At 35.7% G+C, this 18,213-nt stretch overlaps 2 protein-coding genes across 2 annotated transcripts in view; one reads left to right on the top strand and one right to left on the bottom strand.

The window, feature by feature from the left end:
• Window positions 1-14,869, bottom strand: part of LOC132914899 (neurogenic protein mastermind-like) — a 244,996-nt gene extending 230,127 nt beyond the window's left edge. Inside the window, exons 1-2 of the mRNA XM_060974407.1 lie at window positions 14,659-14,869; window positions 12,752-13,924 (exon numbers count right to left, since the gene is read on the bottom strand). Coding sequence (XP_060830390.1) covers window positions 12,752-13,243 — 492 coding nt within the window. The 5' untranslated portion in view covers window positions 13,244-13,924; window positions 14,659-14,869. The remainder of the gene's footprint in view (window positions 1-12,751; window positions 13,925-14,658) is intronic.
• A 1,149-nt stretch (window positions 14,870-16,018) lies between these two features.
• On the top strand, window positions 16,019-18,130 carry LOC132915190 (elongator complex protein 4). The gene is made up of 6 exons (XM_060974919.1): window positions 16,019-16,282; window positions 16,385-16,522; window positions 16,600-16,635; window positions 16,709-17,328; window positions 17,411-17,623; window positions 17,712-18,130. Exons 2-6 carry the CDS (start codon window positions 16,405-16,407, stop codon window positions 17,817-17,819), a joined length of 1,095 nt encoding a protein of 364 aa, XP_060830902.1. The 5' UTR covers window positions 16,019-16,282; window positions 16,385-16,404; the 3' UTR covers window positions 17,820-18,130.
• Window positions 18,131-18,213: the final 83 nt, after the last annotated feature.

Raw genomic sequence — 18,213 nt, 5'->3', positions numbered from 1 at the left:
TCTGCGCTCTCTCGAGAAGGAAGAAGGTGAAGAGAGCACTCTCTTGCAGCTCTCCTTGGGTGGCCAGGACATAGCAAATTCCAACCCTTCGGAATTCCGAGAAGGACCGTTACATATATTGCCACGTCAATACTCGTTTAATGTGTTCTCGCCACTTTTGCTCCCAAAATCCAATGGTCACGCTTTGCTTTTCGAACATCGAACGTTTACAGATACGATCTAGAGCTACCGATGATGAACGTTGGCTAGGGTGAAAATAGATTGGTTTGGTTTCGGACTTCGATAAGGGAAGCCTCGAGTTTGGGAATCGATAAGCGAGGGTCACGTGTATTACGTAGTTTAGCGTGTGATTTATCGGTAAGGGAACGAGTATTTGTTTCTTGAAACGTTTCTAATTTTAGTAACTAATTTTGGTTTAAAATTTGGAAATCTTTTAGATGTATATAAGTTTGTCGTTTAGTTGACTTGTTATATCGATATTAATAGAACGGACTTGATCGTCATTTACTCACGACTGTTAGTTGTGACGACGACGATGTTAGTCGTTGGATATATCTTTTTATAGATAAATGTCAGGAGGTAATTAAACACATGTAAAGCATAGTATTCAATAAAGCCTTCAATAACGCAACTTACTGAGAGGAGAGAGTCGAAGCAGAAAAAAATCTTCCTGAATTTAGCTTTCTCGGGACCGAATTCTCTTGCGGCTAAGAGAAACTTTTCCTTAAATCAATTATAAATAATAGCTTTTACAAAGAAGATACAATGCATTAAAGCGTAGAATCAGTTATACAAAAAACAAATATTTTTATCGTTTAATTGGTACTTATTATAATTCCATAGATTATAATCGAGTGTTAATTTCTTCAAGTTATCAGGAATATTATAGCTTTCAAGGATAATAATTATAGCCATGATTTTACAAATGTTTTTCACGAAACGACTCACGCACAAAGTGCCTGTAACTGACGTAGAGGTTACTACGCGATAAAATTCACATAGAGCTTCTGAAATAGACGTAATTTTCGTTTACATCCAGCATGACACGATCGTGTCAACAAATACTCGGTGTCCTGAAATTATCTTTAGCCACACCGTTATGACAGCATTACAACGCGTGTACAGGTCGAAACGGCTCTCACAAGCATCACGCCGGCCGATACAGCCTTGAGATTCTGCGAATCGAACACAAGGCAATCTGCATTTCACGAAGATAACACCTTTGAACGGTCGCGTATATTGTTGCGATTGGAACAGCGCTGGAGCGCAGATATTTCGATCGTTTACATCTACGAGTTACTATCTTTTCGTCTTTTTCTGTCCACGATATCTCAACCAAATTGAGCAAGATAATGGGAATTTTAGAATTTATAATCCTTTTAAGCAATCGGTTTGTAATCTAATTTTTTTTAATAGCTAACATTGCCCGGAGAGATGTTTAATAATGTTCGGGTTTTAAAACACGACGACGATCAAGATACCTATACGCTGTTGCAATTGCGATTTCGTGTTGGTTCTGTTCGTAAGCTGTGTATCACGAGTGTAAATCATAAATACGTTAGAAAGCAAAGAGGCTACAAGATAATTCTGGCGTCGAAAAGAAAGTATGTTGTAGTCGTAATATTGCAAATGAAATTGGAATCCTTCAAGAAATTTCCAATCCGATTCGAAAGTCAAGGATCAAGGATTCGAAGGTCAGTCGTAGTGATATTTCGTAAGCTTATTCCAAAATTTCGAGTTACCTTGACATGGAAAGGATTGCTTAAGAACAAATATTAATAATTAATCTGTACGGTGTTCTTTCGTCGAAAGTATCAAATATTTACGTGTGTCATTTCATAAAAATTATATAACCAGATGCCATCATCTTCGACGTATCATCAACATCTACCAAACCTATGATCGTCACGAACAAGACATTTCTGTAGATTCCTGTTTTTATGAATACGATTAAAAAAATTGGAGATAAATAGAAATTTGTTTTGCGCTTTAAATATAACGACAACTTTACTTTTAATATTCTATATACCTTTGCATACGATCTGCATTTTATACACATCTCTTCACATTTCAAGTTTTCATAAATGCGAAAAAATCATAAAAGAAGAAATTACTGTAAATACATTTCCAGGCAGACCTCAAGTATCGACATCAAGATGAAACACATACTTATGAAAGAAATATACGAAAGGAAACGTGACGTTGGAACTGTCGAATCGGTACGCATGAGAACCACCGTTCCTATCCGGCCAATCGGTGAACCTGGTGCGTGACACGTGATGCAAATCATGCACATAGAAAGACGCGTCAACCTCCGCCTCCCTCCTGTGGTCCAGTATCCTTCTGTACCTTTCCTCTCGGTGTCCTGTCAACTTGTCGTCCAAGGTGAGTAGACCTATTTGGCGGAGGTGCTTCAGTCACGACCAGACCAGACCAGACCAGACGACGACGACTACGACGGCGACCAGGTTGCAAGATCGTAGGTGGAGCAGAACCCAGTCTGGTCTCCTTCTCCCCTCTCATCCTTTCGCTTCTACCGTTTCTTCTTCATTGTTACCCGTCACACCGACGCACGGAGAGCACGAGACTCATTTTCAAGTCATTCTTTCTCTCCAGGGAACCGAGTCGATCGTCTCTCATTGGTAAAATTGAACCAGCCCATCGATGAGGCTTTCCAGATAATTTACGATCTCTCAAGATCGCGCTTTGATTTGCGCGTACAGGTTAAACGAGAATTAACAAGACAGAGGAGGCAATTAGGCTAAAATGTGATAGTTTGGGAATATTTTTGGGTTGAAAAATTGGGGAGAGTCTGCGTGAGAATCATTAGGATGATCGACTCTTTCTTAGAACTCGTTTCTTGTCTAGAAATTGGAAGGAAATAACAAAATTTTATGTGGTTAAGTTGTCTATCTTACATGCGGTCATTTCGTGTTCTTATTATCATAAACACGTGATAAGAGTATTTTTAACAAAATAATCTTTCCTCGAATTTTACTGCAAAATTAATGCCTCGTATATCTAGAAGAGCAATTTTACAGAGTTACTTACAACAATGTTACCAAGAAGATATTAACGTGATCCTTGGTTTGAAATAGTCCATAAACAAAATTTAATTTCTTCCTATTTATTCGGATATTTCTCTAAAGTAATACATTTTGTTATAAAACTTACTACTGGCTAATTATAAATATTCTAGTATAACCTTGACGAAAGTATAATTTATTTTAACAAAACTAACTCTTTTTTCTTTATTCCAATATATTTCTCAAAGACAACATAGTGTACGTCTGATAACATCCAATAATATGAATCATACAAGCCAAAGTTTTCTACAAGATCTTACGACGAGCTTACAAGCTTCATCGAACTTTCATCGAACTCTGATTTCCTACTTGTAAATTCACTAATGTTATTAGTAAAGTACAAGAGACTAGAAAATCCATCTATCCAGAGATCCAGAGAAGAACGACGATGCTCAAGGATCGATGCTCATGGTTTGATTATGTTTGCAATGAAGGGGAAGGAATTGGAGGAACGATGCAGACGGCTGACACGATGCTCCTAAATTGTCAGTGGGCGTTTGACTAATAGATTGCAATAAGAGTTGTCGAGCCAGTGTAATGACAACACCGTAACGAATGTTGAGTTCTCGATCGCTTACGAAGAAAGGAGAGGCTTGAAACCGCGGTGGCAAAGAATCATTAACTTCTGTCTTTCTTTTAACCGATTGTGTCACATTATTTTTCGTGTATTCTTTTGTTATTCCTTCTTAGAATGATGTATTTGTGTGTTTGCTTTTTAGATAAACAAAATTTAAAGATTGTTAAAAAAGTAAAATCTTTAAAAGATATTCATAAATTTACGATCTTTCTAAAAACTTTTCATCGCATAAGTCAAACACAGCTTCATTTATCCATTTGTAAGAACGAAATTTTCTACTAAGTTTCTGTTACTCCTTTTCTTCCCTGTTACATTTCATTTAATCAATGAATTTAATGCCACTTGTTACATTTTTTTATTGTATAATTTTATCGATCATTTGTTAAGTCACATTTGTATTGAAATTATACTTCGCTATATTATATTATTATTACCATTTTTATTATATCCATTCGCTCACACCAAGAACTATGTACATAATAGGTACAGAAGGATTGATAGTAAATATACTTCGACATTGTACGCGTATAAAGACAGGACGATAACAATTTACAGCAAAAGTCGTTTCGATCGCTGTTTGAAATAGTCGCTGGAAAACGAAATTTATTTCAGCATTCCAACTTATTAAAAACAATTTTGAAAATAAAGCAATAGATGAGCAATTATACAAAATTTCTTCAAATTCCTAAATTACAATGCTTTAACTTCATTACCAATAATCAATTCCCCATAACATCTCAATTTAAATGCGTTAACCTATCCAAACGTAACGTTTGTCTTAATGTAACTTCTCTTCTCTGAATTCCTAAATTTTATCATACTACACTATTACCAAAATTCTTCATCGTATTGTACACACTGTCATTTGCAATATAAAGTATTATAGGCAAAATTCTGGAAAATATTAAAGTAACAGGACTCTTTGTCCGGTCCTACAAAAAAAGGGTTAAGAAAGGGAAACAAGAATCCACAAAAACAGAACAACATCGTTAGATGGATGAAGGAAATCGTAATTTCACAAAAAGGAGCTCGAATCCGACGACCGCGTGCGCAAAATGTGCGTGAATCGAGTACCACTGTGTCTGATCCCGTCAGTCTCGGCCGTTCAGCACGTGAGTCACTGGCGAGGTAGAGTCGGATAACAACGAACTCGAACAAATAACCTCGAATCCTTTTCGCATTACCGACTCGCCGAGGACGCGTAATACCGGCTAACTGCTTACATATGAACATGAATGTGGTAGAGGAACGCTGCTATCGATCCTACCAAACTCATTCCTCGGGGATGAGAACATACCATTCCTGTCGTTAGATGAGCTTGAATAAAGATGAACGCGGACAAATAATGGCAAAGTGATGCCAACAGTACGATGTAAACACGGAAAAGACTACCGTTGCTGGTGAGGTTATATGGAGTGAAACGAATTAATTTCATAGTTTTCCTTTGTTTCTTTTACTTCTAGGTGTTTCGTTGGATATTAGTTATTGATGATTTGTTATGTTTGCTAGAAAGATAAATTCCTGGTAAAGAGGACTATTTTGGAGGTACGTTGGACGATATTTGAAAGACAGAGAATACTTGAAAGTAGACGTATTCACCCGATGAAATATTTAACATAATTTAAAATTTGCCAGAGTTAAGGATTTCGTGATTCTTATTAACATTTCTACACAGTGCTACTCTACATCGACAAGAATCTAGATATTTATGAGCGGTAACGTAAATCGATATTTTATTACCCGATAATTATACAAAACGTCGACGTTAATTAATAATTCACTAAACAAATAAATCATTTAGTTTCCAATAAAAACAATCGCGTATAATTATTTCAGAGAACTTTTTTTCCCTCGTGCTCATTATCCCAATTAATAACCGCATTTATCAAAATCTTCTTAAACCTGCCTTATATTTTTTTTTATTTCATACTGAATGTAATGTTATGAAATCATTAAACATTATTGGGTAATTAGACTGTAGCAACTTACAATGCTTTAACTTCATTACCAATAATCAATTCCCTATTACATCTCAATTTAAATGCGTTAACCTATCCAAACGTAACGTTTGTCTTAATGTAACTTCTCTTCTCTGAATGAGACGCGTTACTTCAATTGGACTCGTAATTCGTCACTTTCACGTAAGTGTATTGCAACGTCCAAATTCGTCAAGCAAATCGGAAACACGTGGCACCGTGGGTAAAAGAAGAACGAAGGAAAGGGAACGCTGAAGAAGACGACGAAGACTCGCGAAGAATCTGGTTCACCGCAGTCAACTTCCAACGGAAATCGCGATTCCCACAGCTTTCCCCGCGTTGCGGTCTGCGAGTATGGGCCGCTCATGCTACTTCATTGTTAGCCAGTGTAATACAGCCGCGACGCCATTATTATGAATGAGCGAAACAACCGCGTCGCTATATAATCTGGCAAGAAACGTACGCGACTGCAAAGGCGTGTGGGTCAATTTATACAATGCCGATTCTAAATCAAAGGATGCTTAATGGATTTAGAGTTAGGTACAGTAAAAACAAATAAATTAAGGAGTTTCAATAAGAAGTTAACAACAAGTTAAGGAGATTGAAAAAGAACCTATAGGTTTCTGGTAAGTATATATATAAATGCATACTGATTAATAAAATATAGTAGTAGTAATACAAACTATCGAAGCGTGATTAGTTAAATCGTGATAACAATTACCCAGGCTATATCTTCAAACTACTACTTTCAATTCTATTCACTTCATATTTTCTATCGCCACTAAAGAGATAATACGTTTGCCACGCCGCAGTACACGAAACTGTTCTTAAACTTTCTACTTCCCTCATTATCGTTACATAATAGAATTATGTAAAGAATTCAAGAATCATCAACGATGACCAAGAATCAGTCTGATACTCGATAATAATACATTTTTAATTGCTAAGAAAATTGAATTACAAAAAGCATGTATCTAGAAAATTATTATTATAGTACCAGAATTAATTCACAGTAGGACGTGTGAATAGACTTTTATCCTATCTCTTTCTATCAAGGTTAAACCAGGCTCCATTCCAAGAATGAAAAATCATGAATATCATGCTACCTCTGTATATCGAAAATCGCCAGAAAAAGAAGTAGCATATTGAACCTTGGGAACGTTATTAACAGCTTGTATGACTCTTCGATAGAAGATAAGGTAGACGAGGACTCGGTGAAAGTAGCATATGTGTATTAATAAAGTCAAAAGTTGTGTGAAGAGGCAGACATGGATCTGCGCAATAATGTAACGCAGATAAAAGGAACGATTAATTTCAGTTGAAAATTGTGCGACCTGATAACAGTGAAGAGAGACCCATCGTAATCTACGTCGCGCGTCGTGACGAATTATCAACATCCGATGGCGGACGTATATCGTTAGAGTACTCAAAAATGTGAAAACATCGCATTGATGCAACCTGTACAAACAATAATAGCCGACCTGGTGGAATAAAAATTTCAATTTCAATGTTTAATTTAGATGTTTTAGTAACCTACAAATTCTACGCGAATTTCATGCATTTCTGTCCCATTAAACCCGGAAGGGAAGTGAGAAGAAGAGACCAAAGCTCAATTAATAATATAATAAGTAGAGTGCTGGGTTTTCTGACTTATAATCTTCACACATCTTAATTTCCTTTTAGTTTGAAATATCCTAGAATCGAAGATTTGTTATACACTGAAAAACAAGTAATTTGTAATATAAGCACTTGTTATTAATAAAGATACTTAATTTGCCTCTATTTTCCATCTTATTCTATTAGGGGATTTCCTTTTATATAAATATCTTATCTCAAACTTTCCTATTATGTATTTTAGAAACGATAGACAAAATATATTTATCTTAATCTTAAATGTGTAATCTTAAGTGTTTCACTTAACTGTAAATTTCCCCGTATAATATTTTATCCAGATTTAAAAAGTCGTACACGTCGCCGAGTTGGTAAACCTCTTTTATTTATCCTGCTATAAATAATAGTTTGCTTTCACGTTTTACGGGACGAGGTTCGTTTAATTAACGAACAACGCGTACATACACACACTGAATGTTTTGAACTTTCACAAGTCGATATACAGTTCCTCTCTTACCTTTCTGCATACCCCTCTCTCTTTTAATTTAGTCTATCATCCAGCTAATCGACCAATTAAACACGAAGCTAATAAAAGTTTCGTGCGACGACTATTTTAACCGTCAGCTTTTCCCTCGATACAATCGGTTCGGGCGTGAGGACGCTTGTCACGTAATACGTGCATAGTGCATACACAAGCGATAACCGACCGATCTATTCTGGAAACATGGATTTGCATTCGTGTTTTTGCATGCTGTGCAAATTTTTCTCGTTCTAACCCTACGTTGGAATCTTTGATTCATTATCGGTGATCGCTAGATTGCGGATGTTTATGGATAGGTATAATTAACGATAGAATCATTGACAACTATAGAACTTGAAATAAATGAATCAAAATGAACGATATATGAAAGGAATGCAAGAAAAACAAAGGTTTTACTTAGACGTATTACAAAGAATGCTTGAAATATTCAAGAAACGCACCGTTGTGAATTTATAAAATTTCTATGGAAAATTACGAATTGGTTATTCTAACTATTTTGGTATATAGTTTTAGTGGTAAAGAAATAGAAATTTTCAATGGGAAAATTAAAATGAAATATTGTAAAATTAAAAACAAATTAATCTCAATTATTATGGATTTATAAACTAACTTTATCAATTAAGGGTTATAAACGCTTTCTTTCATCCTAACGCGAATAACCTTGACTGAAAACGATTGTCAGAAACTAGTTGTAAAACGACGAAGAAATTTGATGAACAAAGATCACTTCTTTTCACGTGGATAAGAAATAACATTGCGTCAATGCGCATTTGTATAAACGGTTGATACACTTATCGTCGCTTATCGTCTCTGTAAATAGCGTACCGATGTATTTTTGGTTTCGCTTTAATTTAGATGCGATCAAACGTTTTGTATTTCGACGGTTCAGTTTAAAGAATATTCTCTTATTCCGAGTTAATTAATTTCTTACACCGATAACTGGATTGCGTGTAAAAAATCCTTTAGATAATAATGCGAATTAGAAAATCTTGAACTGATTTTATTAGACAGATCGTATAAACACTTGAGCAATACTAATACTTGAGAATCGATAGAGTATATTTTATCAAATAGACTCGAGTATACGATTACTCGATTATTACTTTTATTAACTTGGTAACCTGAGACGAGTTCGAAGAAATGTAAAATTACTTTACGGATTGATATTGAATACATTCGTGATTTTTATGTTGCAGTAAAATCAATTAACGGAGTCTGTTATTGAAATACAATACTATAGATTTATATTGGTTATTCGATTAAATAAATATATCTCACGCCAAATAAATGAACTTAATTTTTTGCAATAAAATCGATTAATAAAGAATATGAAGCAAGTAAGAAACGAAATATTCATTCACACATAAAACTCCAAAAAATCATGCTTCGTTAACTAGTATTAGTTTCACGTGTTTAATTAATAAATTATAAGAGAATCAGTGGAACGAAGTACTCCTTGAAATACAATTTTGTGAATTTGTATTGAATATCGATCGATACATTAAACAAATTATTTTGTCGAATCAGTGAAGAAAATAAAGGAACTAATGAAATAAATGTTTCCAAATCTGTATCAAATAATTGAATCTTCACTCGATGGATATTTGATTGATTGCAATTAAATTTTCGTATTGGAATCAAATGCGGAAACAAAGTATCAGAAAGATTTCGAAAGAAAATTCTATGAATTTGTATTTAACTTATCACAGATGTTAAATATAACACATAGAAAGATTATAGTATTTATATCTAAGTTGTAAGAGTTGTACTCGAGATTGATTGAAATCCAAAATGTATTTACTCGAAACTAGAACACACAAATCTCATGGGCAAGATAACCAAATTAGCGAAGATTTATAACCAACATCCTATCTATCCAACTAACGAGATGTTACCACTAACATTAATATGCGATCAACCATCAGATAATGATAATGAATTATCAGTGTTCAAATACTCATCATACCTTGGCATACCTTTACAAAGGACAGACAACTGAAAACTTGAATTCAATCTTGCGATTTATATAACCAAATGAAATATCCTAATAAATTGATACTATATGTGTGTAGCTATTCGATTATTAATTTACTTAAAACTTTGTTGAAGTTGAAATTGAAGTTTTACAAATAAATCAATATTTTGTTTACTTAAGCAATATGTACCGTGTTTGATAATTACTAAACCAACCAAAACTTTTCATTCTTCATTTTTTCCGATTAATTCTTGGAAAATTGAACAAGATGAGTCGATGATTCAAAAATGTTCCAATTAATAAATCACGTTTACCGCGATACACATTCCAACCTTCACAAGATTATAATTCCTTATACTATAGTCTCGTTTCCATTGAAATCAAATATTAGCAACATATACATAAAACCTAGAACTACAGCATAATTTTATAATTAAAAAGATACGATATAAGCGCATACTTCATTTCCTACTTCTTACTTCCTAACAGAATAATATCGAAGGCGATAAAGGAAGAAAGTGGGTGTAAACATTGCGAATTAAAAAAAGAACAGAGGAAAGAAAAAATGTAGAAAGAACATTTGCACCTCGTTGTAGGAAAGGTTGTCAGCAAGCTCTGTGAAGGTCGGAATAAACGCATCGCGTATAAGTTCGTGACAATGACGTTATACGTACCGGCGTAGAACGCCCCTGCATTGACGTAAATCCAAGGTTAATATGGGACGTCTCGAATCGAACGCCTACAGGTAAGCGACGTAGGTAGAGAGCCCACGATTTAACGATACTTTGTGCACATCCACCTGTTTCGAATCGCTTTTTAGACGACACAAACGACCGATATTATCGGGAAAATAAAGGGCGCCTGATAGATAAATATTTTTCCGTGGAAAATATAACGAACTGGCAATTTAAAATATTCATTCGTGCAGTAAATATCTATATACTTAGGATTTGTATTATGGTGTATATAATTAAACCTCTGAGAATGTGATGCGATTATAAGAAATGGGGATTTACGTACGTGTTAATAAACGAGGAAATAAGCTTTTCGTATTAACTAAATTTCCTAATTTAAAAATAGTTTGGTATAACCTTTCGTAAATTAAATAACTGTAGCAAGTAACTGCAAGAAACTGATATCTGTTACGTCAATCATACGGAAATAGAACACAATTTAACGGTTCATAATAAAAAAGTTATTCTACTGTTTAAAGATTGCTGTGAAAAAAATATGTATTCGTTGTTAACCCACGCAACGTTGGAAAAAGCAGTTAAAGTAAGGTCAGGTTTTATCGATACGGGATAGCAACATTTTAGTTGCACTTCACAAAGCAAAGCTTGTAAGATTTATCTTCCTTTTTGTTAGATATTCATGAAATAACTACACCATTTTCGAAACATATTTCTCGCGATAAACGATTCGGAAAATAAACCGATATTTTTCTAAACTTGTTAAATATTCGAGCTTTTAAAAAATATCGGACTTTAACGCTTGTTGACTCGCAAGCGTTCTATTGAACTTCGCAAGATGTTTGCAAGATTTATCTTTTATCTGATATTTCCCGGACTTATTGACTTATACTTTTGAAATGATTAAGTGTTAAAAATAATATTAAAAAAGGAAGAAACAGTCTAAGTTCATGAGCCAATGATACTGCGAGTGGAAAGTTTCGATACTTTTCGAACTTTTCCTTGTTTTTCTAAGTTAGCAGATTTATTAAGAATTATACATAGAAAAAGAAATTTCAAGCTACATGAATTTGTATAATTTGTACTAGGATTTACCTGTTCCAAGTTGGAAAAATATATTGGAAAATTATACAGTTACTTATACTGAATGAAACAGAGGATAGATTTTGGATTATTCACAAGAATGAATTGAATTTTATGTACGAGTGGCATTTGCATATGATTGTATGTGCTACACGTAATTGCTAAATTATGCGTTTAATTGGATGACTCGTGTGTTCGAAACCTAATATAGAACAGCAGCGGCAATCAACAGTTTGAATGTTTTCTAACACGAGTGTATTCGAAAATCAACTTCTACTTGTATATTAACGGATATTATAATGTAGAATCTAGTTATTAAAAACTTTATGACGAAACCAAAAATAAAGGACTTGTAAATAAGACAATATCCTCCATTATAATCGCCAATAAAAAATTACGCGACCTTAAGAGACTCTAAAGTATCCGAAATATTTGTCAAATTGCCAGGGAATATTCCGAAAATTCGGTGAGCAAAACATTGCAAATATTATCAGTGCGCGGTAACAGTTCATCGAGTGCTTTGTAAATGAAACTTGGTAGGATAGGTGTAAAGAGCATGGTATTTCATTACGCCCGCGCTTCGATTCCAAACCTGTGTAGTAGAATCTTGACCCGGCAAGTTGCCGAGTGCCGCTTACTCGCTATATACATACTACAGAGTTTAGATGTTCTCAATCGCGTGACCCTCGACGATTGCGTTTCTGGATCGAGCACGCGCGCGCGCCTACATATTTGCACGATACACATCGTAACTGTGAAGAAAGAGGAACGCTCCTCGATCGTAAATGTTCGAGCCTGCTTCATTCTCGACGAGAAAATTTGTAACGTATATCATCGATAATTTACGATGATCGTTAACAGCCGATTATCGCGATGTTTGGAGTGGAACTCAAATCGTTCCGGATGAGTAAACACAATAGCACCGACGATGCAATTCGTCGTCCTCGTCATCGTGTACGCGAAGCGTCATTAATCTTGTCCGTCGGTAGACGGAAGCGAGTGCACGAAATAACAAGGTCACGCGCGCGAAAGAGAAGAACATGCGATAAGAAGTTTGGAAGAAGAGGAAGGTTGACGACCGGCATGTACTTATGAGAGCGCGCGCGCACGCTTGCACCAGCACGAGCACCTACGCTAGAACTCTGTAAGCGCGCGCGACGAGGAACTCGAACGGGAGACAGACGAAAGCCAACAAGTAGAGTAAATGACTCACCACGTGAACACTGGAGAGACCGACCGGCTCGCTTTGCTTCTTGTCCGTTTTCTTTGCTTGTCGTTTCGCCTTACTCTCGAGGAAACGTTGTTTCAGCACCAGTGTGTCCTGAATATTCTGCTCGCACAAACCGTTAAAGCTTTGATCGAATCTTGGTATACAATCGGTCTGTCTACGCCGATAACTTTCGATCCTACGTCTGAGACGATCCACAACCGCCTGTCTCTTGGGGGTGAGTACTTCACCCATGCCAGGTGCTTGACCCATTTGTTGCTGCAACTGCAGCTGTTGACTTGTTATATTCAACTGACCGGCCGCGTTCAAATCGTGAATCCCGGCTGATTGAGCTAGAACGGTGTTCTGCAGGTTGTTTACGTTGTTGGCGTTATTGGTATTGGTATTAGCCTGGCCCACGCAGACCGAGATTGGGCCAGGCGCAGTGCCAGGGGGGCCTTGCGGGGGCTGGCGGGGCAGGAGCCCCCCGGCCTCCATACAGCCCCCTAAATCCACTGCAGGGTAAGCCAGCTCAGTGAGAACCTCTGCTACCGAAGCGCCTGACGCACGCTACTGCTACTGCTGCGACCTCGTCTCCCGCCGTTGCCCTCCAGCCGGGCATCCTCTGCCACCCTGCCAATGTGACGATCCTCAACTTCCGGTCAAGACGCATTTGGAATATGTCGTCGCGTCGTTCGCGCCTCGACACCGCCGCACCGCGCGCTTAACTTCGTCCTGTCTTGTATAAACAACAACGCCGGTTATACTTTTCAACGATGTACCAAACTTCGCGTCGATTGTCCGATCGTTTCACAGTTTCACTCAATTCGATACGTTCGATAGTATATAGCGTATAGCACGTACGGCTGATACACATAAGACACACGATATTACTCAATGTATAAATCTTCGTTGATATTGTCGTTCGATACGCACTCACGGTCCTTCGACAATTCGCTTTTCCATCAAACGATTAATCGCGAAGCTGAATGATAAAGCAACACACTATAAACAAAGTTCATCACGTTTCACCTTCCATGTGAAAGAAGTTTTCGAACTGTCACTGTTGACGAGACGCGCGCGAAGATTCGACAGTAGGACGGAACGTTCACCGCGCGCGACTAAGTTCAGGGCCTGGGAAGTCCGTGTATACAAGAGGCGCCCAAATTGCCACGCCATCTGATAGTGATCTTTACAACTAAGCGTAGTTGGCGGCACGTATGAAATTCATACTTTCTTAGATTCTGTTCAATACAAACTATGAGCGTTTATCGGTTACGAAATTGTGTTTTTTTGTTTTTACATAATGTTTTCTTCGATGATAAATGTATTTTAACAAGAAAATACTACAAATTTATTGAAATTAGAGTATGAGGTCCCGTGATATATATTTACAATTAATATACTGTTATATACATATATGTTTATTTATATTATCCGGCTTAAAATATATTCACGGAGGAATATGAAGTATTCTAGTTACTGAATCCTGTCTAGAAAATTGAAATAGAATGTTAACGAAAACATCTAATTATTTCATGAATCTAATTAGTAATAAACAAATATATTCCGAGTTTTTTTTAGAAATACGTAATGGAGTGATTTCTCAACTTCTCAATGTCAAAGGGATAGGTATCATTTACAAGTTAATAATCAATTTGCACAACCTTTTCAAATAAAAAAGAATAGATAAGATATAAATTACCTCGTTTCATAATCTACACAAAAACATATCCAAACTCACAGAAAATGGAACTGGATTTACTGAAATCGTAATCGATACAACACAGCGTCTGAAGCAGCAGGAAAGTCGACATGTATTGTTCCTTGTATGCATTCAGAAATATGTCTCCAATGCCCTCTTTAGTTGCTAAAGTCTAACTACAATCTTTCAATAAGAAGCTCTCTCTAACCGTTTTTCCTCTCTTTTCGTTCCTTGTCTCTTTCACTCTCTCTTTCTCATAGCGTCGCGCGTCTACGCGAGAGACGGGAAGCAAGATCGTAGTGGGAGTATGGGACAAGCCTTTCGCGGGGTAATATCAGTTCTGGTTCGCGGATCAGGCACACGCTTTACGAACGAAAGACTTTCTTGCGCGCGGAGGCCGGTGTACGAGCGTTCTACTGTCTCTACCGACCATGAGGGACGGTATATACGGTATTACACGGAAAACAGCAGCGTATGCCGCGTGCGCTGAATCTCTCGATTGTCCCGGTGCGTCGAGTGCACGTTGGACGTCACAACAGGTAGTTGAGCGAGGGCAGCGTGCTACGGCCTCTGTAGAAGAAAGGAACAAACTGGGAGAGCGAGCGAGAGATCGATAGGTCGGCACGAGTGTACTGGAAAAAGAAAACACGCCAATGGAAGGGGAAATGGTAGGAGAAGTAGGAGGAAGGCGACCGAGTGGGATATGCTAGAAAGAGAGAAAGATGGGATAGTAACAGAGAGGGGTTTTTCACTGTTGGTCGGATACCTCCGCACCGTGCCTGTGCACAACTACCCGTGCCACAGCGCCACAGCTTTGAATCTACAATCTACATGCACGAGACGGGTTACTCACGCGTTCCCTTTGCTCCTTCACTGTCTTCTTTCTAGACTATGTCCTTCTCCCTTTCTCCTACACTTACGTATTCCATTCCCCCGCTATGGACTGCTCCCCTCTAACTCTAATATAGGGACGCGTTTCCATAGTTTGTCGTTTTAAGTCTTCGAAAAGTGACGCATAACGTCTGAAAATTATTTTGTATAATTCAAAAGTGTTTGAGGAATGCTTGTGATATTTTTACCTTTATATTTTATTAGCATTTTTAAATGTATTTTTTGATAATTTCAAATTTTTAACTATTTATGTCAATACGCATAGCATGCTTGATTATTAACAAATCAAATAAATTTGTTTTATTGATGTAGACATTATATGGGAGGTAAGTAATGAATGTTAGAACTTAAAATCGTACACATAATTAATTAGATTACGTAAATGTTTCGAAGATTTTTAATGAAGTTATGTATACATTAAAAGATAGATATATAATTTGAACAACAGAAATAATCAGCTTTTTATGGAAAGAATTATGTGTAATAAATGTAACCGATTTTGTAATCAAAATTATAGTTTATTAATTAAAATTATTGATATGACTGCATTCTAGCCGAAGAATTACAAACTATGAAAGGCGTCAGCTACCGACTGTAAACCAGCTGTATGTGTTGCCATCTTTTGTCTATTTACCGTAATACAAATTTCTACCTCCATTGATAAACAACTCATTTTTATAAATTTTTGATTTTTTATAATTTAGTCGCACACTTTTCGATAATTCTATTATTCAATATATGTTATATGTTATATTTTAATAATATATGGAATATATTATATGATGCGTATAAACATAACCTCCAAATGTAGACGAAGTTGTTGCGACACGTAAATCATAATTCATCGTAAACAGTCACTTTTTTTACTAAAAGTTTTATCTTAAATAGCATTGACTTCGTATTGTTATTTTGTGTATATAATATTTATTGTTATGCGTTAAGTGACTGTCTTTTTATGAAAAGAATTAATATTGTTAATAAGGTACAGATAATAATAAATATCTATTTAATTGTATAGAATAAACTGTATCGTTATATTTTAGCTCGGAAATAGTTTTGAAAAATGGATCTAACTACAGGAAAAGGCAGCAGAATTCCCTTTATACCGGGGACTAAACCCTCAATAAAAAATTCACAGCTACTCGTTTCAACTGGAATTCCTTCCTTAGATCATATAATAGGTTTGAATCTATTTGCAACAATAAAATTTTTATTATGATTCTCTATCATATTAATGCATTTAAATCTATTCTTTTAGGCGGAGGATTACCTGTTGGTTCTTTGTTTCTTATTGGTATGTAACAAGTATGCTTTTCTTATGAAAATTTATATATGAATAACATGAACAAAATGACTTCAATTTTTAGAGGAAGATCGATATGGCACATATGCAAAAGTCATGTTAAAATATTTTATGGCTGAAGGCGTAGTTACAGCTCAACCATTATTAATTGGATCTAAAGATGTTGAAACATCACAGTTTGTATCAGAAATACCAGCTGTTGTAACAGATACTACATCGACTGATCAATCATCCAATTCTGATGAACAAATGAAGATTGCTTGGAGGTATCAAAATATGAAAATAATTGATACTTCCCCAACTGGAGGACAAGCTTTTGGTCATTTCTATGACCTTACAAAAAGAATGGAAAAAGAAGTAATCGAAAAAGCAGATATAACACAGTGGTACGATGATAATTGTCCTAAAGAAGACAATGCCTTTAACAATATGACATATTCAAACTTATTAAAACGTATTCAAGATACTCTGAAGAAGGGAGGACACTCAATTTCAGAGACACCTACAAAAAGACAAGTTCTAAGAATTGCAATTCATTCCTTAGGATCTAGATTATGGTGCAGTGATTCTGTAAATGATTCGCATCAAGATTTATTCAAATTTTTGTATTACTTTAGAGCTCTTTTAAGATATTCGTATGCAGTTGGTGTGATAACAGTGCCTACAGAATGTTTTGAATATTCGGTACGTTTCATATTTATGTACTTTATTTATTAAACCTTTTATGTAAATATATATTTATTTCTTCATTATTATTAATTTTCAGGATGCTACTGCACAACGGATTGAACACTTGTCGGATGTTGCAATTAAATTGGAATCATTTGCAGGCTCACAAAAAGAAACAAACCCATTATTTAAGGATTATCATGGCTTATTGCATCTACAGAAGATGCTGGCTTTAAATACTATAGCACCTCATAATCCAGAATCACGAGATCTTGTATTCAAATTACGTCGAAAGAAATTTGTCATCGAGGTAAACTGACTTTACAAATATAACAAAATTAGAGTTTAGCTATACACATAGCTATACACACACGTGTATCCTTACCGTTTTATTTTAGGTTTTACACCTACCACCTGAATTAGGAGATACTACTCAACGAGAACAAGATGAAACGATATCTCAGTTCGGATGTTCTAGTTTACCACATAAGAGCTTAGATTTTTAAGAAAGTATAATGTTGTACATTTAAAACAATTCTGCCTTTGTATAAAGAATTATTTTCCTGCCCTCTCGGCTTTTGCTTATAAAAGCTTTTTGCGTATAAGTAACCACAGACGAGTATAATACGTAATATTTGAGTCAGAAGTACATAGTACGCCGCGTGAATTAATGTAGACGGGAGGAGATAGGCTTCGTGAACACACAATAATACGCATGACACGCCTACCTACTCTACGGTATCATATCAAAAGTAAATTTTACCATAAATATTAAAAATATTAATATTATAATTGTTGATAAAGATCATTTTTGCATCACTAGAGTCTCACTCAATTGGAACAAAAATATTTAGGAAGTGAATTGAATTATACTCCAATCACATCAATTATTCATGAAAT

The sequence above is a fragment of the Bombus pascuorum genome, chromosome 1 (assembly GCF_905332965.1).
Source record: "Bombus pascuorum chromosome 1, iyBomPasc1.1, whole genome shotgun sequence".
In the NCBI taxonomy this organism is placed as follows: Eukaryota; Metazoa; Arthropoda; class Insecta; order Hymenoptera; family Apidae; genus Bombus; species Bombus pascuorum.
This window is presented reverse-complemented; position numbering and strand designations above follow the sequence as displayed.

Coding starts and splice junctions, on each gene's coding strand:
- LOC132915190 (XM_060974919.1), top strand. CDS start 16,405: ATGGATCTAACTACAGGAAAAGGCAGCAGAATTCCCTTTATACCGGGG. Junction 16,523..16,599: donor TTCCTTAGATCATATAATAG/GTTTGAATCTAT, acceptor CTATTCTTTTAG/GCGGAGGATTACCTGTTGGT. Junction 17,624..17,711: donor GAAAGAAATTTGTCATCGAG/GTAAACTGACTT, acceptor GTTTTATTTTAG/GTTTTACACCTACCACCTGA.